The sequence below is a fragment of the Tenrec ecaudatus genome, chromosome 18 (assembly GCF_050624435.1).
Source record: "Tenrec ecaudatus isolate mTenEca1 chromosome 18, mTenEca1.hap1, whole genome shotgun sequence".
NCBI classification, from domain to species: Eukaryota; Metazoa; Chordata; class Mammalia; order Afrosoricida; family Tenrecidae; genus Tenrec; species Tenrec ecaudatus.
The window spans coordinates 19,247,899-19,270,330 of record NC_134547.1 but is presented as its reverse complement, the minus strand read 5'-3'; the positions used below and the strand labels follow the sequence as shown (position 1 = coordinate 19,270,330).

The 22,432-nt window shown below is 58.6% G+C and overlaps 2 protein-coding genes across 3 annotated transcripts; both read left to right on the top strand.

The window, feature by feature from the left end:
- The first annotated feature begins 548 nt into the window (after positions 1 to 548).
- Positions 549 to 7,360, top strand: TIMM50 (translocase of inner mitochondrial membrane 50). 2 transcript variants are annotated; one of them, XM_075537236.1, is made up of 11 exons: positions 549 to 567; positions 1,773 to 1,926; positions 2,215 to 2,246; positions 2,406 to 2,427; positions 4,582 to 4,640; positions 4,719 to 4,838; positions 5,199 to 5,303; positions 5,414 to 5,512; positions 5,951 to 6,107; positions 6,417 to 6,523; positions 7,214 to 7,360. In XM_075537236.1, exons 6-11 carry the CDS (start codon positions 4,719 to 4,721, stop codon positions 7,313 to 7,315), a joined length of 690 nt encoding a protein of 229 aa, XP_075393351.1. In that variant the 5' UTR covers positions 549 to 567; positions 1,773 to 1,926; positions 2,215 to 2,246; positions 2,406 to 2,427; positions 4,582 to 4,640; the 3' UTR covers positions 7,316 to 7,360. The 2 variants fall into 2 exon arrangements, with proteins under 2 accessions (XP_075393351.1, XP_075393350.1); XM_075537235.1 differs by lacking the exon at positions 549 to 567 and adding an exon at positions 798 to 956.
- Positions 7,361 to 11,437: 4,077 nt separating this feature from the next.
- DLL3 (delta like canonical Notch ligand 3) lies at positions 11,438 to 19,807 on the top strand. Its single transcript, XM_075536647.1, has 9 exons — positions 11,438 to 11,506; positions 11,642 to 11,923; positions 13,485 to 13,542; positions 15,515 to 15,757; positions 16,554 to 16,774; positions 17,807 to 18,029; positions 18,656 to 19,244; positions 19,452 to 19,611; positions 19,802 to 19,807. The coding sequence occupies exons 1-9, from the start codon at positions 11,438 to 11,440 to the stop codon at positions 19,805 to 19,807; spliced, it is 1,851 nt and encodes a 616-aa protein (XP_075392762.1).
- Positions 19,808 to 22,432: the final 2,625 nt, after the last annotated feature.

Here is a 22,432-nt window from a genome sequence, read left to right as displayed (position 1 = left end):
CCCTGGGGGACGAACAACAGAAAAGTGAGTGAAGGGAGGCATCACAGTGTAAGAAATGGTGGGAGAGGGGAAAATGAGCGGATACCAAGGGCTCAGGAAGAAAAATGTTTTGAAAATGACGATGGCAACAAATGTACAAATGTGCTTGACACAATGGATGGACTGTGGTAAGAGCTGTAAGAGCCCCCAATAAAATGATCAAAAAAATTTTTAAAAGGTCTCAGAAACCCACAGGGGCCGTTCTACCCTGCAGTGAGTGTGAGTCAGCCCCGCATGTCCCACCGCCCGGGGTGGAGCTGATCCTTTGGGGCAAGAAGGTCTTGCGGGCAGTATCCCAGCGCTTAACCCGCAGCGCCACCGGGGCTGGTTTTTTGGAGACTCCCCGTGGGAGGGGCAAGAAGGGCTCAGAACCACGGCGAAGGCAGAAGCCGATCCCCAGTGCCACGTGAGGGCGCACGTGTGTGCAGGCGGGCTCCGACGACCGCCAGGGACCGGGCCGGGGACGAGAACTCCCAGCCTCGGGGCCAGTCGTTTTCCGGACAAGCCGGCGGCCCCGGGATAACCTTGGTTGGTGGTTCCCATCTGGATCTGTGGTCTCGGTGCCTCCGCCAGAGGCGATCCCGTCGCCGCGTCCCGTGGCCGGGGCGGGGGCGGGGGCGCGGCCGGGGCTCGAGCGGGGCGTGGTGCTGGGGCCGGAGGGGGTCCCGCGGCCGCAGGCCTCCCGCAGCCCTTTGTCTCTCTCGGGCTCCCGTCCGCCCGCCCCGCCCCTGCGCGCCCATTGGCTGCGGCCCATTCGGGGGCGGGCCCAAGGGCCCGAAGGGGCGGGGCTGCGTGGCGTCCGCGCAAAGATGGCGGCTTCGGCGGCGCTGCTCTTGCGCTTGCGGAGCGGGCTCCCGACGGGCTCCCGGGGGCTGTGCACGAGGTTGGCGACTCCACCCCGCAGGGCCCCGGAGCAGGTGAGCGAGCCGGAGGCGGCGCCTCGCGTGCCGGGACCCTTCCTGGGAATTCTGGACTGCACGCCGCCGCCGGGGACGTCGGGGACGCCCCACCTTTGGGTGCTGAATGGAACGCCGTCGCCTCCCGCGCTCCGGGGCGCTCCTCGGCCTCCTGCCGTGGGCAGCGCTTCCTCTCCCGGGGTGGAGGCCGGGGGACCATGTGCATTTCCCTGGGCTCCGTCGCGCACCCACGTGAGCGCGAGGAAGTCACCTGCCCTCTGCCCGTTCCGCTGGTACTTGGGGGGAGGGGCGCCTGCCCTGGGGGGCCGGTCCGGTCTTGGGGGCTGAGCATTTTCCCCGGCGTCGCTGGAAGGGAGTGACGTAGGCATTCAGGCTCCCGATTCCACTAGTCCCCCGGTGTACGGCCACCCAGCCCCTCTGATCACTTCATGCTACTTCCTCATGCCCAGATAGGTGGGTTGCCCCCTGCCTGCCTCCTTCCTTTCCTCTTGGTTCCCTGCTACCAGGAGCCCCCGGCCACCAGGTGCTTTAACTCCCTGTCTCCCTGTCCAGTTCCATCCCCCAGCTCCAGGCATCCCAATGCCCAGGCCCCCACTCCCTCGCTTTTCGGGGCTCCAGAGCCTTCCCAGGAGCTGGAGGATCTATTGCCTCCAGGATCCAGCTGCCCCTGGATGAAATACGGTTGTGTCTGTGGGGGCGGGATACCTATCCGCTTCTGACTCCTGACCTTGGGTCTCTGCAGGGACCAGGGTTCCCAAACCGCCCGACCTTCTCGCCCTTCTCTATTGGCCAACATGTCCCCTTTCTCAACCGCAGGCCGCCGAGATCGGGAGCCGTGCGGGCGGCGCTCAGGCCCAGGGGTCCCAGCAGCAGCGGGCGTCAGAGGGCCCCAGTTATGCCAAGAAAGTGGCCTTGTGGCTCGCAGGGCTCCTCGGGGCCGGCGGGACCGTGAGCATCGTCTACATCTTTGGTGAGGGCACCGCCCTGTTCCCCTAGTTTTCTTCTGTTGACCTTCCACCCCGTTCCATTCCATCAATCCCCTGTCAGCGTCCAGTATCTTCATTCCACCCTTCCGTAGGGCAGCCACCTGGGACACCCCAGAAGGGACCTGGGGAGGGGGTGTGTCCCGAGGATTTACTCTTTCAAGGGGGCTCCTGGACCAGCCAACTGGGACCAGGAGCCCAGCCTCCCTGCCCCCTCTTCCTCTAGGACCCAGAAGACTGGGCCCATTTCCTCTTCACCCCTGTCCCCCTTGCAGGAAACAACCCCGTGGATGAAACCGGTGCCAAGGTGAGGGGAGGGACCCTCCTATTGATGGGAGGGTGGACCCCTTGGACTGCTCAGGGTCCATTACCTACTCATTATTTTGGGGGGCTAGGGAGTTCTGGGCATGTCAGGGCTCTGCCTCTGCTGCCCCCAATATCCCTCGGGTTTTCTCTCCCCTCCCAGATTCCCGATGAATTCGACAATGGTGAGTAGACAAGCATGCTGATTGCAAAGTAGCCTCTGCTCGACTCCCCAGCCTGGTGCCTTCTCCTCCCTTCTCCGCTTCCCTCTCCCCTCCCTCCATGAGTGGGGTGGGGGGAGTCAGCAGCTGGATGGCTTTGGGCAGAGGGGCATTATAAAGCTTCAGCCCCCCTTTCCTGGTCCCTCAGCCTGAGCAGATGGTCAGGGACAGATGGGGGAGGGAAGTAGGGAGGTTAGGGAGACTGGGTGGGTTCCTAACCCCCTCCTCTTTATGACCCTGTCCTAAGCCTCTACCCCATCGTCTGTCTGGCTCTTCATTTCCAGAACAATGTCTCTACCTCCCCCCTCTCCTCCCCCAAGAGATGGGAGCCTGTGGTGTGTAGGGTGTCTGACAAGTTGGATGGGAAAGTCGTTGTCAATCCCTATCATACCTGGCCCTTTCCAGGGGGAGAAAATACTGCAAAAGCCAGTTGTTCATACTGGGGAGACGGGGAAAGGGGTGGTAGGCATGCTCCTGTGAAGATTCACAGCCTGGGAGACTGAGGGCAAGTCTGCTTGGCCCCATCGGGGTCGGGCCTCTGACTTGGAAAGGACGACTTTGGCTGGGTACGTTTGGAGATCTATATGTTAATGTGTTGCTGCCCTCTTAACCGAGAAGGCATGTAAGTAGTGTCTGAGCGCCACAGACCCAGAGAGTGAACAGAACAGCTCGGATATAAGGTAGATGGCGTTCCTAGCATGACTGGCTGATGGTGGTGGTTTCTGAAAGACAAGCCGTCGGCCTAATGTTGAGCCGACATGCTCGTGGGTCCGGAACGAAGGGGATTCAAAGCGAGGAGCCTCCACGTCGGCGCTAGCAACAGTCGGGAGCGCCTCGTTGTTCCAGGAGCCCAGGCGGTATACTGGTTTGCCACTGCCAACCACAAGGTCAGCAGTTTGAACCCCCAGCTGCTCCTCAGGAGAGAATGAGGCCTTCTACTCCCCTGACAGTCTCAGAAACCCACAGGGGCAGCTCTACCCTGTCCCATAAGGTGGTTAAAAGCCGGCATGGACTCTGTGGCAGTGAGTTTGGCTTGTTTGCCTATTTACTTAATGCTTTGTTGTCTCAGAAGCCGACAGGGCACCTCTGCCCTGGCCTAAGGGGTCGTGAGGTGTTGGCTTTGCCACCATGGAAGGCCCGTGGCTTTTGTGGTTTGGGCAGTCTCTTGTGGGGAGCTGCCTGATACATCCCAGCATATAATTTCGGGCCTCCTCCCTGCCTCCCTACTAGATGTCAGTAGCATGGTGATGAAAAAGCCACTCCCCCCCCACATACCTCTCAGCCCCTGCTCCCAGTCTTCCCAGTCTTCCCAGCCCGGGGACACCCCTACAGAGGGCAGCGAGGAGGAGGCTGTTCTGTCAGGGAGTCTTGACCAGCCACTACACCATCCTGGGCATCTGCGCCTTGGGCTTCAAGAAGCAGGCGTGTGAGAGATTCGGGAACTTGCCCTGAAGGAGGTGGGAACGCCGGAAGTGTGGGTCGGCAGCAGGCTCAAGAAAGCTGTCCAGGGCAAAGGAATCAAAGGACGCCCGGCACCGGCGGAGCCACCCAGTCTTAGCCAGGAGACTTGCTGACAGGTCACCAAACAAGCCTGTTAGCACTTTCCAAAGCGCACAGACACATCTCCCGTAGCTGAGAACTCTCCGCCAGTCATCAAGTGAAGTTACAAAGCAAAGACCCACGTCTCGGTCAGCTCCATCCTGGCTGAGCGCTTCCCAGGGAGACCACTGCGCAGGTCTGTGTTGGCCACGTCTGCACAGACCCTGCATGCTGGCTGCCTGAAAGCGAGCAGCCCCCGGAGCACGAGCTCCTGGAGTGGCCCCTCGCTGCAGGTCGGCAGAGATGGGCTTGTAGGGGGGAAGCGGGCGGGGGTGTGGCCCGGCTGCTCTGACCTTGGGGCTGGCTTCTTAAGTGGACACTCAGGGTTACAGCCAGGGAGGTGACAGGTGTCTGCGCCTCTCCCTGGCATTTCCTCCTTCTCTCCCTCTGCCGTTGGAGCCAGCCATGCTCAGCTGGAGCCACGTGTGTACGCGTGTGGTTGGTATCTGGTGGATTAGCCAGACCCTCGGAGGGGGAGCAGCAGCTCACCCTGGACCCCTCTGTGCCCGGCTGTTCTAGATCCAGTGTTGGTCCAGCAGTTGCGCCGGACATACAAATACTTCAAAGACTATAGACAGGTGAGCGGGCGCCCAGGCCCTGTCCCCAGACCCCTGCCATCTGGGAGCTTGCCTGCCCCATCCTGCCCTCTCTCGCAGATGATCATCGAGCCCACCAGTCCTTGCCTGCTCCCGGACCCTCTGCGGGAGCCATACTACCAGCCGCCCTACACACTGGTCCTGGAGCTCACGGGCGTCCTCCTGCACCCTGAGTGGTCGGTGTGTCCCGGGGAAGGCAGTCGGGGGTGGGGGTTCCACTGGGCCTCGATGTGTGTCTTAATGAGGCAAAGAGTAAAGACAGGGAAGTGAGGGGGTTAGCCTGGCTCTGTTGTGTGCCTGGGGAGCAGGGGGACACCTTCATCACCTGGCTGGCTTCTGGGAATAGAAGGGGCGCCAGCCTCATTGGGTGGGGCTTGTGGGGGTGTTGTTTAGCACTGGCCAAGTGCCCCCAGAGCGTCAGCTGTTACTTCAGAACCCCAAGAGTCAGACGGGCGAGAGTCTGGTTCTGGACCTTTGTCCCCTCGGGGGTTCTGAGGGGGCTGCTGGGTCCTGGTGTCTAACTGCCCCCTGCCTTCCCAGCTGGCTACTGGCTGGCGGTTTAAGAAGCGCCCAGGCATCGAGACCTTATTCCAGCAGCTCGCCCCTTTGTATGAAATTGTCGTCTTCACGTCAGAAACCGGCATGGTGAGGGCCGGCCTCAGGGGGGCCAGGAGGAGGGATGAGGGGGAGGCCTGGGTGCACCCTGACGCGTTCTCCCTCCTCTGGGTGCACCCTGAGCCGTTCTCCGCCCCCAGACCGCGTTTCCGCTCATCGACAGCGTGGACCCCCATGGCTTCATCTCCTACCGCCTCTTCCGGGACGCCACTCGCTACATGGACGGGCACCACGTGAAGGTATCGTGTTAGGGCCTGGGGGCAGGGGAGGGGGCGGGGAGCTGGGAGGCAGTTCCCTGGGGACACAGAATTTGTATGAGATTGCAGTGTCGGGGCCCACTGCTCTGTCCAGCACCCAGCAGCCCCTGAGTCGCCCGGGCCCTTTTGTGTGTGTGTGTCTCAGCATCCCAGGGTTTCTGGTCTGGAAGGGTCTGCGGCCTCCTGCTGTGCCTCTGGGCCTGCCTGCACCTCTCCGGGCTGCGGCGGGGGGTGGGGGGTGTTCTAGAACCTTCAGTGTACCAGCGTGTGTCGGGTATGCGGGAGGGACATCTGCCTGGGTGGGGGTTCTGGGGGTGGGGGGTGAGCATGTGTAGGTCTGTGTGTGAGCATGTAGGTGTTGGGACCGCCGATGCCAGCGTCATCTCTCTGTCCCTGGGTCCCGGCCTCTGCCCCTTGCAGGACATCTCCTGTCTGAACCGGGACCCGGCCCGCGTGGTCGTCGTGGACTGCAAGAGGGAAGCCTTTCGCCTGCAGCCCTATAACGGGGTCGCCCTGCGGCCCTGGGACGGCAGCTCCGACGACCGGGTCCTACTGGACCTGTCTGCCTTCCTTAAGAGTGAGCTGACCTCTGGTTCCAGCCCTCCCTGCTCAGGGACACCTGGATCTGGCTTGTCTTTTATGCTAAACTGAGGGAGCTGCAGGAGGTCCAGGCGCAGCTGGGGTAGAGGGGCTTCTCCAGCTGCCTGGGCTGCGCCTCTGACACTCGGGGACCAGCTGGGGTTCAGAAGCCTGGCCAAGGGGTGAGAGGTTTCCCAGGGAGTACAGTGTCCCAGCATCTGCCCTCTCCGCTGTGCGCCCCCCACTCCCCCGCGTCTGCCCTCCCCCCCGTGGGCCGCAGCCGGCTGACCCTCTGCCCCTGCCACAGCCATCGCACTGAATGGAGTGGAGGACGTCCGCACGGTGCTGGAGCACTACGCCCAGGAGGACGACCCGCTGGAGGCGTTCCGGCAGCGTCAGAGCCGGCTAGAACAGGTGGGTGCTGCCCGGGCCAAGGGAGACTCGGTCGGGGCTGCTGGCTCTGGGGCTCCCCACTGTTTGACTTTGTGATGTGGGGCTGCCACTGTGCCTGCCTTCCTGAGTCTCGGGGGTCAGCAGGGCCTGGGACCGCCTGTGGGCCCGTGGACAATGAGGGGTGCGCCCACTCAGAACAGAAGGCAGGGCGGGAGCTGTCGGGATCAGCTGGGGGCCTTGGTGGGTGGTGGGGTAGGAGCAGGTCTGGAAAGGGGGGAATCTCTGGAGACCTGGAGGTAAGGCCCAAGGGCCTGGGGCAGGAGGTCAGATGGTCTTGGGGCTTTCAAAGTGGGTCTCCAGTTGGATTGAGTCTGTTGACAAGATTCCTGGGCCTTGGCTGAGAGGGGCCAGATCACAAGCTGGAGGAGATTTGGGTTTGGGATCCCCTAAAGGACCAAGCAGTCTGGGCAGGGGGCCCGAGATTAGGGTTGGGTTAGTCTCTTAGGCTTCGGGCAAGGTTCCCTGGGAGAGATCTGTAGCAGCGATCATGAAAGTTTGGGGCCCAAGCAGTCACTGAGGCTCAGCGGTGGGAATGCGGGGTCCTGGACCCAGTGGGCTACAACCAGGTTCTGGATGCCTCCTGTGAAGTCCAGGGAGAGCGCCCAGCCCGGCCTGACCGTCCCCCCCACACACACACACTGTCCGCCGTAGGAGGAGCAGCAGCGCCTGGCCGAGCTCTCCAAGCCCAGCAAGCAGAACCTCTTCTTCGGCTCCCTCACCAGTCGCCTGTGGCCTCGATCCAAGTCGTCCTGATCCCTCGGCAGCCACGTGTGTGTCCAATAAAGTCTGTCCCAGGTGTCACAACCCGTGTGTCCGCAGCGTCTGGAGACCAGGGCTTCGGGCTGAGGTGTGGGGCTCTGGGATCCCCCTCCAACGCCCCCACAGCAGCTCACTCACTGGCTGCTGAATATGGCCTGGGGACTTTGTAGAACCCGGGCTGGAGGCTGGCCCCATCTTCCAGTGCAATCGCCTGTTGATCTGCCAAAGGGTGCACCTCTCCCCAGCCAATGCCCATCAGTGGATGGAGACGCCAGGACGGGTCAGGGGGCTGCTCCACTCAGCCAACTATGGTGCCCCCCCCTACACACACACTCCCCCAGGGTTAGCGGGTCTGGACTAGTAGCTTTTGGTTGATGTTTTTTGTTTTCAGTATAAGCTAGAAATTGAGATTTTAAAATTGAATTTCCCAGGTTTTAAACAGTTGGCATCTAGCCAAACCATGGCTGTCTGGCACAGTGAGACTAGAACTCTCTGCTCAGGCAGCGTCCACACGCTCTGCCTGCTCTGTCCAGCCCAGTAACTAGCAGTCACTTGAAATAGTGTGACCAGGATAATATTTTTAATGGGATTGAATTTAAATTTGCTACAGGCTCCTCCCACATAGGCGGGGGCTATGTCAACCAGTGATGTGCTCCTCACTGCCTCTCTTGAAATCCGAGCTCTGCACTTGCTGCCTGTGTAGACGCGGCCTCACCTGAGCCCTCTGCCTCCATGCCCACACGTGGAATGTGGGCAGCACTAGTCTCCAGGGCTGGGCTGCAGTCCAGTGAGGTAGCCCCCCTCCTGCCAGGCCACTCACGTGACGGCTGTTGGGGCCTGAGGCAGGACGTGTGCCGCTGCCTCAGTTTCCTCGTCTCTAAAAGGGGGGCATGTGTGCTCATCTTAGGGTGCCTGTGAGGAGCAGGTGATCCTTCCCCAGGGGGAATCTGCCCTCCATTTTCCTCCACCCCCACCCCCCGCTAAGGTAGGGCCTGGTTCCAGGCTCTGCTCCGTAGGTCCACCTGCCCCATTTGGACTTAACCACCTTCTGCCGGAGCCCCCTCTGGCCCAGCCACCACGCAGTGTTTGTCCGGAATGTTCCACGACTACCTTCTCTGACTGCTGCGTTGACAAATCTGCCTTTGAGACCCGGCGGGCCACAGGGAGCCTCTGGTCCTCTGCGGCTCACAAGCTCTGCACAGAAGCTCTGTCCCCTCGGTGGGGGGGAGGGGGCAACCTGGGCCCGGCCCTGTTTGCCTTCGGATCTCTGCTCAGGTGGAACCGTACACACCCTCCCAATACACACCCAGTGTAATCTGCCTCCTGTTGGCCTTGTGTTTCCGCCCTGCGTGGGGGCCCTGGTTACTAGGCCAGTCTTCAGTACCAAGTGCATGGGGGTGGGTCTGGGCAGTGTCCCCAGGGATGGGAACAGCCACTGCAAAGGCCCTGAGGGAGCCAAGACTGGTTCCAGGAAGATGGGTCCTGAGTGTCTGGAGCCAGCGAGGAGGAGAGCCATGGAGTTGAGCCTGAAGGGTGGCAGGAGATCACAGAGGGCTTATGCAGCCGCACAGAGGGGTGGTTCTCTGAAATGCACCAATGGAGAACCAAGCCTGAAGGCATTACAGTAATGGAGGGAGGGAGGGGTCTACACTGAGGGGCATGAGGTGGCAAGGCTGCCACCCGATCCAGGCTGGAGATGATGGGCACTTGGGGATGAGTGGGGAGTCCCAGGTCCCAGGGCAGCTGGCACTGTTAAATGAGTTAATAACAGACACGTGGTCTGGTACAGTGACTGTCACCTGCTACGCATTCCCACTGTCATTGCATCCGTTCTGGCTCAGTCACAGGGTAGAACCGCCCCTGTGGGTCTATGAGACTGAATTTTTAGTTGAAAGCCCCGTCTTTCGGTGGCAGAGTGACTGATGGTTTCAGACTGCTGACTGACCTGGGGGTTAGCAGCCTAATGCACACCCCAGCAGGGCGGCCTCTGGTGCACTCAAGGGCCTGTGGACGCTGAAGGAGAAGCAGCGAGTGAAGCAGATGCTGAACAACCCCTTGCAGGACTGATTCCTCCAGAACAGCACCCTGAGGATAGACCCTTGGGCCGAACATCCGACCCAGCTTAGCTTTCACCATTGTGAGAGCTCTCCCACCTGCACAGCCCCTGATGCCCTCACCCAGGGCAGGGTCCCCTCCCAGAATGGGTGTTAATGGTTGCCCTGGTAACTTCTGTGGAGGGCCTTGGGCTCCTTCTGCCATGAGCCCCAATGTGCCTTCCAAGAACTTGTACGTAAGAGCCATCGGGTGGCAGTGGGTGGCAGGGGGACCTGGGAGGTTGGAGTGTACTTCAAGACCCCTGAAGAGCCCTTTAGGAGCCCTGGCAGTGTCCTGAGTAGGCATTCGGGCTGCAAACCACCAGCAGCTCTACAGGAGAAAGACCGGCTTTCTCCTCCCATAAAAGTCTATCCATAAAAAAAAAAAAAGTCTATCCATGAGTCAGTATCGAATCCATGACAGCGAGTTGAGTTCTTTTCTGGAGAGCCCTGGTGGTGTAGTGGTTACATGTTTCGGGGCCAAGTGCCAGGCCGGCATTCAAAACCCCCAGCAGCTCTGCAGTAGAACGTCTGCCCTTTCTACGCCAGGAAGAGCGGCCAGGGGAACTCGGGCAGTCTGCCCTGTTGGCAGGAGCCGGCATCGCCTCAGTGGAGTATGGTTTGAAGAACCCTGGGGAGACTGCAGCCCGCTTTGGTCAGGGGTCAGAGGGGAGTGATGGGGTTCCAGCAGGGGGAAAGCAGAGGGGTTGGGACCCGGATGGGGGAAATGAGGAGGCACCTGATCCACCCCCCCCCCCAGGTGTGGGTAGGACTTCCTAGAGGAGGTGCAGTCAATGGCCAAATGGAGAGACAAAGACGGGAGTGGGAGGGGTCGGGCCTCGGAGTGCGGGTGTTTGCTGGGTGTAAGAGAAGGCTCCAGGCTGGCGTGCGCCCTGGGCTCCTTCAGGTGGCCCTAGGCACCTCTGTGTGGCTGATCTTACTCCACCAACAGAAAAACGGAAATTAATCTGGAAATGAATGCCTTTGCTTCCTTCCTGAAAAGATTTTTTTTTTTTTTGGTTGGTGTGTGTGTGTAAACACCTGCTCCTAATTTGAGTTCTCTACGGTAGCCTGAGAATACTGAGGCTGTAGGAGGGTCCTGAGCTGTGGAGGTGGGGGTGGGGCGGCTGGGGACAAATCTGTGCGGAGGAGGAGGAGGAGGAGGAGGAGGAGGAGGAGGAGGAGGAGGAGGAGGAGGAGGAGGAATCCCCTGCCCATTTGCTCTTCACACCTTCCGGGGACCAAACGGGAGACCAGCTGCCACCCGGAGAGGGGGAGGGGTGCGGCCGCCGGGCAGATGGCGGCATTTACATACAGCTGGGAGCCCCTTTGAGGCCGGGGCTCCTGGGCCCTGGCGTCTGTTGCGTGGTCCCCGCGGATTCGGGGTGAAGAGGCTGGCTTTGTCTTGGGCTTGTGGGGAGGACGCACAGGAACGAGCCCGCAAGTCCACAACCTTAGATCTTCGTTGTTGCGACTGGCGGCTACCCGCAGGGTCTCCTACGACGCGCTCGCAGATAAATGCCCATCCAGGTTCTCGGGCACAACGTGGCACTGCCAAGACCACAAACACAAGCCCGCTTAGGGGCGCCTGCCCACACCACAGTCCCTGCTATTGACTCCAGGAGTCTCACTGGCACGCAGTCACCCAGCGCCAGGCGGAAAATCGAGGGCAGCCCTGGTCTCCCTCGCGGGTGCCCACCCCATACACGGAAGCTCCATAGTCCTTCCAACCTCGGGGCCAGGCTCCCGTGCACGTCCCGCGTCTGTGCAGCCACGCAACATCAGGCACAGTCACGCAGCTCTGCACACACACACACACACACACACACACACGAGGTCTCTCAGTGCCCACGACCACACAGGCTCTCCTGGCTGGAGGGCTCCATCCCTGCCACCCCCTCCCCATCGAGCCCCCGCCCCGCCACTCACCCCAAGGCAGGCAGCGGCCCGGAGGGGCGGGGCTGTCCCTGCAGATATAAGGCTCCACGTCCAGCAGCTGCGGCCCTGGAGACCCCTCATAGCCATGGTCGCCCCGCAGAAGCCCCGGCTCCTCTCCCGGACCGTGTTCCTGGCGCTCTTTTTCCTGCCCCAGGTCAGAGGCCCGCGGGAGATGAAGTGGGAAGGGAGGGTAACCAGGTCGGGGACCAGGAGTCTTGGGGATGGGGAGTGGGGCTGGGCGCACTCTGGACGCCCACACCCCCACACTCAGCGCCTCTTTCCTCCCCAGGCGCAGCCAGCCGGTGTCTTCGAGCTGCAGATCCACGCTTTCCAGCCGGGGCCTGGCCCCGGGGCTCCGCGGTCTCCTTGCAGCACCCGGGGCCCCTGCCGCCTCTTCTTCCGCGTCTGCCTGAAGCCGGGGGTCTCGGAAGAGCCCGCCGAGTCCCCGTGCGCCCTGGGCGCGGCGCTGAGCGCGCGCGGACCCATCTACGCAGGGCAGCCTGGGGCGCCCGTGTCTGAGCTGCCGCTACCCGATGGCCTCCTGCGTGTTCCCTTCCACGACGCCTGGCCGGTGAGACCCACCCTGGGGTGCCCCTGGGCTTAGAACCCAACCCACCACCCAAGCTTTCCCTCCTCTTCCTCTTTGCTCCCTTCAAACTTACCCAAAACCAAACTCACTGCCATCCAGCGAATTCTGACTCTGGCGAATTTATAGTACAGGGTAGAATTGCCCCTTGGGGGGTGGGGGTGGGTTCTGAGACTCTTTCCAGAGAAGTTTCACCTTTCACCCTCTAAATTCCAAGGGGATACCAAATTCCCAGACCAGTAGGAGTCCCACCTTCCTAGCCCCCCTAATCTCTACTTACTTAAAAGTCACTTCCCATGGAGTCTATGTCGACTTATAGTGACCCTACACAGCAGGGGAAAACTGCTCTTTATGAGAGTAGAGAGCCTATCTTTCTGTGCTGGAGCTGCTGGCGAGTTTGAACTGCTGGCCTTGTGGTTAGAAGCCCGATGTGTAACCACTGTGCCACCAGGGCTCCTAGACCCTGGTCACTAGGGATCCCAAATAACCTTGCAGGCGGAGGGCTCCAAATTCCCATAATTCTAAATCCGCCTTCTGGGCACGCTGTATGCACAGGACTCTGCCCATGTCCTTTGGGCAGCCCTAAATACTGAAATCCTCATCTCTGTCCCCCAATTCCCTTGATCCTAACAACCCCCCATTCTGTCATTGGGACTCCCACTGTCCCTCTGTCCCTCCTTGGTTCCTCCTACTGAGGGCCCGCATTCCTAATTCCTTCATCTCAGCCAAGATCCGGTGCCCTTTCCCCACAGCCCGAAATCACAGTGGGGCACAGACCTGTGTTTGAATTTTTAGAGCTAGCCTCAGTTTCCTCAAGGTGCTTTGCAAGAGTCTTTGGTGAGGAATCCAACCAGGTACCTTCACTGAAGTGCTGCAGCAGTTCTCAGCCTGTGGGTCTCGACCCTCTCACAGGGGTCAGAACAGTAGCAAAATGTCAGTGATGAAGTAGCAACGAAATCATTTTATGGTGGTCCTGGGACTGTGCTCTAGGGTGATGGGCTCCAGGGCACGCAAGATGGGGCCATCCCAGGTGGGGGTCCCCACAGCTCCTGGATTTTTATGGTTGGGGGGGTCACCACCACATGAGGAACTGTATGAAAGGGTCACGGAATTAGGAAGGTTGAGAACCACTGGCTTAGCACATAGTAAATTCTCAGTACAGAAAGCCAACAATTCCGTTCCTTCCCTGGGTCAGCCCTCTGGGAATTACCCCTTGCCTGCCTGGACCCCAGGAGCGCGGGGGCTGTCGTGGGTTTCGAAATTGGGCTGGTCAGCAGCTCCAGCGCACCACCTACTCCCTCGGGAAAAAGATGAGGCTTTCTTCCTCCATGAAGAATTGCAGTTCTTGGAAAACCACGGGGGCAGCATCCCCGTCTTATAGAGTCTCCATGAGTCGACTTGATGGTACTGCGTTCAGTTTTGGCTTTGTCTGATCACCCGAGTTGGCCTTCAGGCTTCATCCTTGAATTCTGGTCTTCATCGAAGCCTTACCTTCATTGACATCTTCTCTTCTTTCCTCTTCCTTCTCGCTCCCCCAACCGACCAGGGTGCTTTCTCTCTGGTGATTGATACCTGGCGAGAAGAGTTAGGCGAGCCGGTTGGAGGTGAGTGTCTGTGTCCTGGGACTGTGCTCCAGGGTGAGGGGGTCTTCTGTTCCAGGCCAGTGAGCTGGGCATGCCGGAAGGCTCCAGGGCGTGCAGGATGGGGCCATCCCAGGTGGGGGTCCCCACAGCTCCTGGACTTAGGGGCTGTGCTGACCGCTCCAGCAACTTATGAACTCAGCCTAGGAATGTCTTGGGACTGGATGTGTGTCTGGCGTGACTGGCGGCATGGGGACGCTCTCAAGTTGTCTTGGAATGGAAGCCACCAGAGCAAGAACGAACTTTGCCCAACCCTCCGCTGGTGGCCTGTCGCCATTAAGGTGTTGGGAAGCAAGGTGCAGTAGAAGTTCCTTCAGAGTCTTCTCATGGAGGCTCTGCACCATGTCCATAGAGAGGTTCCCGGGAATGCCTGGGAGGTGTTGCGAGCTCACCAGACACCCACATATATGAGGATCGGGGCATTTCTTAGCTTTGCTTTGGGGGAAGCTTCGATACGAGTAGGATTTTGAGGATGGTGCAGGACCGGACAATGTTTTGTTCCATTGCAAAAGTGGGAACAGACTTCACCGCCACTAACCGCTGGGGTTCTGACGGCGTTTTGATACAGAAAGCCCCTAGTTCTCCAGTGTCACTATCGCAGACGTACCCCCAGCGACCGCCTGCCTGTAACCAACTGGAGTCTACGTTCTCAGTTTCAGAGGCGGGCACTCAGGGCGCTGGTTCCCTCTTTCTGTGGGGCTCGGGATGAAGAAGGTTCTGGTTTTAGAGTTTCTTTTCTGAGAAGGCCATCTCCACTTGGCTTGGCATCTTCTATCCCACTATCTCTGCTTGCTAGTTTTCATAGACTCTCTTTTATAGCTCAGAAAGGATGGGCTCAAGTCATACCGCAGTTCACATAACAAAGACAGCCCTCTCCCCAGAGGGGACGTAACTTTTGAACCAAGGTTAGGATTGTCAAACAGACAACACTTGTTTCATTGGGCGCAGGAGGGAGGGGGGGATGACCCAGTTCAATCCATAACAGGGTGTAACAGCTTTGCTGTGGGGAAACTGTCATCTCCAGCCCCCCCTCCAAGGTCTCAGGGTGCACGGAGTCATTGATGGCCTAGTAACCGAGATCTGTTAGCAGTTTGATATAGGAAGCTCCTGAGCGCAGGATGAGGGGGATCTGGTCTTGTCCCTGGGCCATATGTCACAGGGTGCTATAGGGGGTAATTGATAGCTAGCTGTTACTTTAATATCAAAGGATTTGAGGGCACCACATGGGGTCATTCCATGGCTAATCAGAATTATTTTCACTGCCATTGAGACTCTGAGTTAGAATCCACTTGGAGGGTCAGCTGGAGGGTCAGCAGTTTCGTAGGGTTTTTGTTTGTTTGTTTGTTTTTCTTAATGGGGGTGCGGCCCGCTTGGAGTCAAAAAGCTAGGTGGTCTTTTGGACCCGCTCGCCCACCTCGTGGGCTGGAACATCCCAATGTTGATGCGGGCGGGGCAGGGCCAGTCCGTTTTGTTCTGTTGTACTGAGAGTGGCTCTGGGCCAAACTGCAGCACGGGGACCTCAGCAGAGGCACCCAGAAGCCCCGCCTGGCGATCGGTTCCGAAAGGCCGCGGCCTTGGGAAGCCCACGGCGCAGGTCTACTCCGCACACGTGGGGGGCGCGCCACGAGTGGGGTTGTTTGCGGGGGAACCGTTGCCACCGTGAGCTAGCTGGAATCTAGAGATCGGAGTTTCCTCGGAGTTTATAGCCTCGCTGAGTGGGCAGCTGCCGCTACCCGGGCGCCCGAGGCTAGCCACAGGTCCTTTTGGCAACATTTTGAGGTGGCTGCGATTTAGAATCTACCGGACGGCCCAAAAGCTTTTGAATTTTGTTTAACGGGTGCCGGGTGGGGGTGGGGGAGGCAGTCTCCATTGCACAACCTGAGCCCTGCCTTGGTCCGGCCAGGTGCCTCCCAGCGCCTCTCCCTTCTCCCTGCAGGACCAGCCTGGAGCTTGCTGTCGCGCGTGGCCGGCCGGTGGCCCCTGGCGGCCGGGGACCCGTGGGCGCGCGACGTGCGGCGCGCAGGCGGCTGGGAGCTGCGCTTCTCCTACCGCGCGCGCTGCGAGCCGCCCGCCGCCGGGGCCGCATGCACGCGCCTCTGCCGCTCGCGCAGCGTCCCCTCGCCCTGCGGCCCGGGGCAGCGGCCCTGCGCGCCCCCGGAGGACGAGTGCGCGCCACCGTGTGAGTCCGCCCTCGGCCCGCCACCCTGTACCTCCTCGGTCCTTCTCTCAACCTGACCTCGCCAGGATCCTCCCCAGATAGTCCACACACCCTTTTCCCAAGGAAGTGGGGACTCCCTCCCCATTTCCTGCCCGGGCACCCAGACCCACCTCAGCCCCCTAGGACCCAGCTTCCCTTTCCCGGATCAGATCCGCACGATCCCAGACTGCCCACTAGCACTGCTGGGTACCTCAGCCTCCTACCCCTAGTTCAACACTTTGTCAGCTCCAAATAGGAATCCGACCCTCACCCCCATTTCCCATACCCACACCCCTTCAGCTCATCTGACTCTGCGGTCTCCCTACCCCCCAGCTAGGAGTTTGAACGTATCCCAGGTTCCCCAGTGCTCAGATCCCCTGGGCCAGGGAACCTCCAACTTCCCCTGGATCCTCTCAGGTCCTGTCTGGAGCTCCCAGACTAATTCAGACTCTCCCATTTCCCTGAAAGACCAGGATCCCACTCAGGTTATAAGCCCCCGTCCCTTATTCTCCTGTCCAAACCCAGGCCAGAGCCCGCTCCCCAACCTCCTTCCAAGAGCTACTACTTCCAAGGTAGTCCAGGTTCAAATCCTTGCCCTCCCACCCCCATCCTGGACTGCAGTCTCCCTGTCTGTACTCTGGGCTGGCAGTATCATCTAGTCCAGAGGGTCGGCACAGGATGAAGCAAGGTGGATGGGGCTCAGAAGCCTCCCACCACCCCCCACCCCCTGGCCTTCCCTGACCCAGCCCCTCCCCATCTGCTTCTCTGTCCCCTATAGTGGCATGTCGAGCAGGCTGCAGCCCAGAGCACGGCTTTTGTGAACAGCCGGATGAGTGTCAGTGCCTGGAGGGATGGTCTGGGCCCCTCTGCAATGTCCCCGTTGCCACCAGCAGCTGCCTCAGCCCCAGGGGCCCATCCTCGGCCAGCACTGGGTGCCTCCTGACCGGTCCTGGGAACCCCTGTGACGGGAACCCCTGCGCCAACGGGGGCAGCTGCAGTGTCAGTACCTCCCCACACCCACCTCTCTCTGGATCCATGTCACGGGGTGGGGTGGGGAGCTTCCTGAAGTGTTCAGTCTGGTGGTGGGGAACACAGTACCTGAAGGTGTGTGTGTGGGGGTGGGGAGGGCAGGTAATGAGGTGGGAAGACCCTCAGGGCTCACACTAGGGAGGAGTGGGATCAGGCGGGCTAGGGGGCTGGGGGAGGGCCCAGGACATGGGAGGAGGCTTTCTGGACAAGGGAGGACCCAGAGCTGAAGCCTTTGGTAAAGTGTGAAGGCATTGGGTGAGCACAGGGTAGAGGCAGCAATAAGCCCAGGATAAAGGAGAGCCCAGTGTGGGCCTGGTCGAACGACTCAGGGTTCCAGTTGCCGGGCCGGGGAGGAGAGGTCAAGGGGAGACTGTGAAGACAGAAAGAATTGGGGAGGCAGACTAGGCAGCCTAGAAGCCCTGGTGGCCTAGTCGTTACCTGTTCGAAACCACCGACCTCCAGTGGGAGAAAGATGAGACTTACCACCCTTAAAGAGTTAAAACCAAACTCACTGCCATCGAGTCCATTCGGACTCACAGTGACCCTTTAGGACAGGGTAGAACTGCTCTTGTGAGTTTCCAAGACTATGACTCTTTACAGGATTAAAAAGTCTCCGTTTTCTCCCACGGAGTGGCTGGTGGTTTCGAACTTCTAAGCTTGAAGATAGCAGCTCAACGCACAAACTCCCGTAAAGAATTAGTCTCAGAAACCCACAGGGGCAGTTCAATGCTGTCTTGAGAGTCGCTAAGAGGTGGAATCACCTCCAAGGCAGCGAGAGAGCAAACAGGCAGCATGCAATGATGGGAATTGGATTCCTTATGGGTTACAAGGATTGATAGAGAAATATCCGGGGAAGTCAGGGATTGTCTGGGGGAGCGCTGCCCAGAGGAAGCTCCTGCATTCTGAGGGGTGAGACTGCAAAAGGAGACGACCCCAATGGTTGTCCGAGGTGGGCAATAGGATGGAGACCACCCACCCAAAATACTTCTTGCCCTGGTCCAGGAAACGCAGGGCTCCTTCGAGTGTGCCTGCCCCCGCGGGTTCTACGGTCTGCGGTGTGAGGTGAGCGGGGTGACATGCGCAGACGGACCCTGCTTCAATGGCGGCTTGTGTGTTGGGGGCGCTGACCCCAATTCTGCCTACGTTTGCCACTGCCCGCCGGGCTTCCAGGGCTCCAACTGTGAGAAGAGGGTGGACCGGTGCAGCCTGCAGCCCTGCCGGAATGGTGAGGGTGACCGGGTGGGCAAGCGGGCCATAAGTAGTTCTGGACGTGTTGGTTAAGGGTGGCTGAAGGAGGTGGGGGAGCCCTGACGGCGTAGTGGGTACACGTTGGGTTGCTTACAGCAAGATCGGCAGTTCGATCCCACCAGCTGCTTCTCGAGAGAAGGGCGGGGCCATCTACTCCTGTAAGGAGGTCTGTATCGGAAACTCACAAGGGCAGTTTCTGTGTCCTATGGCTTTGCTCTGAGTGTGCTTTTAAAAAAAATTGAATTGGGGGTGGGGAGAGGTAAGAATGAGCGACACCCAGCACAAAAGGAAGAGGCTGGCAGCGCAAGGAACACAGCAAACCCAACCCACTGTCTTGGAAGGAATTCCAATTCACAAGGACCCTCTGGGACGGGGCGGAACTGCCCCTGTGGGTCTTCAAAATTTTAAACCTTAACAGGGGCGGGAAGCTTCGTAGAGGGAGCAGCTGGCGGGTTCGAACTGCTGACCTTGTGGTTCGCGTCCCGCTGAGTAGCCCACTAGAGCCAGGAGGCGGAGGGTGGAGGCTACAGACCTAGGACAAAGGGGAGGAGCTCGGCAGGCTTCGGGGGACACTGAGCCCCCCTGCACCCCCTTCTTTCGCAGGCGGGCTCTGCTTGGACCTGGGCTATGCCCTGCGCTGCCGCTGCCGCGCGGGCTTCGCGGGCCCGCGCTGCGAGCACGACCTGGACGACTGCGCCAGCCGCGCCTGCGCCAACGGTGGCACGTGTTTGGAGGGTGGTGGCGCCCGCCGCTGCTCGTGCGCCCTGGGCTTCAGCGGCCGCGACTGCCGGGAGCGCGCCGACCCCTGCGCCGCGCGCCCCTGCGCTCACGGCGGCCGCTGCTACGCCCACTTCTCCGGCCTCATCTGCGCGTGTGCGCGCGGCTACATGGGCGCGCGCTGCGAGTTCCCGGTGCGCCCCGACGGCGCCGACGGTGAGGGCGCCTGGCCCGCCGCCTCGCTGGGCCCGAAGCAGGACGCTCAGAGCTTGCTTTTGCCGCCGGTTTTGGGGTTGCTGGTGGCCGTGGGGCTGGCCGGCGCTGCGCTCCTGTTGGTGGTCCACTTGCGACGCCGTGGCCCTGGCCGGGATACCGGCTCTCCCCTGTTAGCGGGGACTCCAGAGCCCCCGATTCACACGTTCCCCGATGCGCTCAACAACGTGAGGACGCGAGCGGATTCGGGCGACCCCCCGAGGTGAGGGGCCGAGCCACGGACGGTGTTCTTGTGACCGCGCAGGCCTGCTTCACCCCGGACAGATCTTCCCGGGGGCTCGCGGGTTTCCCGATTGGCTTATTTCACGATTCCCTGCACTGGTGTCAGGCTCCCCCTGCCCCTGGGTGCGACACAGCAAATCTGAGAGTTGGGGGTTGGCATTTTACGGTCCTTGCTTTCCTCTCACAGCCTGTCTGCTGACTGGAGTCGCCCGGAAGATGGCGATAATCGATCGGTTTATGTCATATCTGCTGCTTCGATCTATGCTCAGGAGGTAACCCTGGCCCGCATCCACACCTACACTCCGGAGGAAAGCATCTCCCTGCTCGCTGAGCCTCCTTTTCCCTGTGTAAATGCAAACCTGGCCTCTTGCTGCTCTTTTGAGCTATTGGCCTGCTCCTCTTTGGGAGGCAGGTAGCTGGCTTCAGGACTTCCAGGCCCCAAACCTGTACTTGGTTTCCACACAAGAGAAGGGGGAGTGGAGGTCAAGGGCAACTCTTTCGACCCTTTCTAACACTGTCTGCTCCTTCTGTTTCTAGGCCTGACCTCCTTTGCCACCGTTGTCTGCAGACAGAGCCTGCGTATTGTCATATTTACTCCACGGTGCCCAATCTGTCCCAGACACTTGGGAATTCCAGCCGGAAGTGTTGGGGGGTGGGGGTGGGGGGACCGGGAGAACCTTACCGTTTGAAATTGTACATAATGGTTATTTATATCCTACCATTTTCTCTCCCCTATCACAAGAAGCATCTATAAAGGCTCTTATTTTGATCTACTTTGACTCATCCATCTGTGATGCTGTTGGGGTTATAAGGGGAGAGATTTTGTATCCTTAGAAGTTTCCAAACTTATTTGGCCTCCTTTTCAGGGGGGAAAAAGGTTCAGTGCCTCCCACCCTCCCATTAAAAAATTGCACTCTAGTACAAATACATCTAATCCAGGATAAAGTGTCTCTTTTGGCATCAAAGTGGGTCACACGTGGGGCTGCTAACTGCAAGGTTAGCACTTCGAAACCACCAGCCACTCTGGGAGAAAGAGGAGGCTTTCTGCTCCCATAGAGTTTACGTCTTGGAACCCCACAGGGTACGTTCTACCCTGTTCTATAGGGTCCGTATGGTTCAGAATCGACTTGATGGTACTGAGTTTTTTACTCTCACCAAAAATTGTTACCAGGACTCCTGACATGTGTGTCTTTTGGTGTCCCCTCTCTGTAGTTCCTGACTATCCATTAACCCTCAAGCGCTCCACAAATAGTCCATGAGCTCCACTGTAGCCCGCCTTGTTCTGGGAGCTGGGGACGGAGCAGTGAGTGACACAGATCCCCCCCACCCCATGATCCCATAGTTGGACCGGGCCCTCAAGGTGGCAGTGGGCTAGAACCATTTGTGTTTGAATCCCAGCTCTTGTACTGTGGGCAAGTTCCAGGCACTGGACCCCAAGGAATCAAACTCACTGCCACCCAGTCGGTTCAGTTGGTGTCCTGGGCTCAGTCTTCCCAGGAGCAGGCAGCCTCATCTTTCTTGGCCAGGTGACCAGCCCACCTTGCTGATGGCATCACATCACAGCTTCACTATGTAGATGTTGGTTTCCTGTTGTTAGAATTACTAATTCCTGGGTTACTCCATTGGCCCCACTTCTTGGAATCACTCTGTGATTATCTAGCGCACCACTCTGCATCCCATGCAGGGGTCCTCGAACTACGGCCCGCGGAGGACATTTATCCGGACCGCCTGTTGTTTTTGACCCGTTTTGTTTTTTACTTCAAAATAAGATATGTGCAGTGTGCATAGGAATTTATTCATAGTTTTTTTTCTAAAAATCTAGCCCAGCCCTCCAGTGGATCTGAGGGACAGTGAACTGCCCCACTGTTGAAAAGTTTGAGGACCCCTGCGGCATAGCCTAATAACTGCCTCAGACCAGATCCCTCTACCAAGGCCTCCCCACATTCTGGCCCAGATCCCTCTGGACTGCATCATGTTTGGTGCTGAAACCAGGAATTTTACCCCCCAATCATTTTACATTTGATCTTAGCCAAGAGGCCAAGAAGTGATCCCAATAATTTTATTGAGATATTAATATACCATATATTGCCATAGTTCAGTCAGATTTAAAGAGTTGTATGTACATCATCATCAGTTCTAGAGCACCCCCCCACCATATTCATTACTTGCTCTCCACTTCCCTCTGCTACCCCCATAAGCCATTATATCAGGTATTGTCTCTAGACATCCATCCATCCATCCATCCCATGCTTAATATGTTGGAAAACAGAAAAATGAAAACAAAATAGATGAAAAGATTACCAATATTAAAATAAACCACAGGGGAAAACCCTTTTGAGAAAAAAAAACAAAACAGGAAATAATGAAAACTAGAACAAATCCAAAATGGGTCAAAAGATCAAATGCCCACGTACCACATTTTAATCTAATTCCATGTGCCATAATCGAGTTTCTAATAGTCTGACAGCAAGGTTATCTATGTCCCTCCACTGTGATCAGCGGGGATCCTGCAGGTGGATTTGGGTCTCCCAAGGAACTTTCTGCTAATAGGCATAGGACCAGACAGGTACTGTGGATACACGAATATTAACGAAGGCAGCAGGAAACACTGGGGCAAGGTGTGTGTTTCTTACTCTGGCGGGGTGGGCCTGGGGGCAGGTTACAAACTTGGCTCCCTGGACTCAACGAGACTGGGCTTTAACTTTTTTTTTAACAGTTTTACTGGCACGTAATTTACATATCATACATCTCAATAGTTCAATTCTACCAAGATGAATTGTACAATCATTACCATGTCAATTTTAGAACAACTCCATGGTTAAATCGCCCTCCAAATGAGTTGTACGATCCTCATATGTTCTAGTGCTCCCTCCCCACTCCTGCCTTCAGTTTTCATTCCCCAAATACCCTTTCCCTCCCTATCACGCACCCCTCAAGCTGTGATGCTTCATAAGAGTAAAAAGCCTCCCCCAACAAAATGATTTAAAAATATATTAAAAGCTTCATCTTTTTCCCTGCAAAACAGCTGGTGGTTTCAAACTGCTAACCTTACGGTCAGCAGCCCAACATAGCCCACTACCCTACCAGGGCTCCGTAGGGGTAGGGAGAAGCAGTTAAGGGCTGTGAACTAAAGGACAGGTCACAGGGTCCAGACCCCTCCGCAGACCA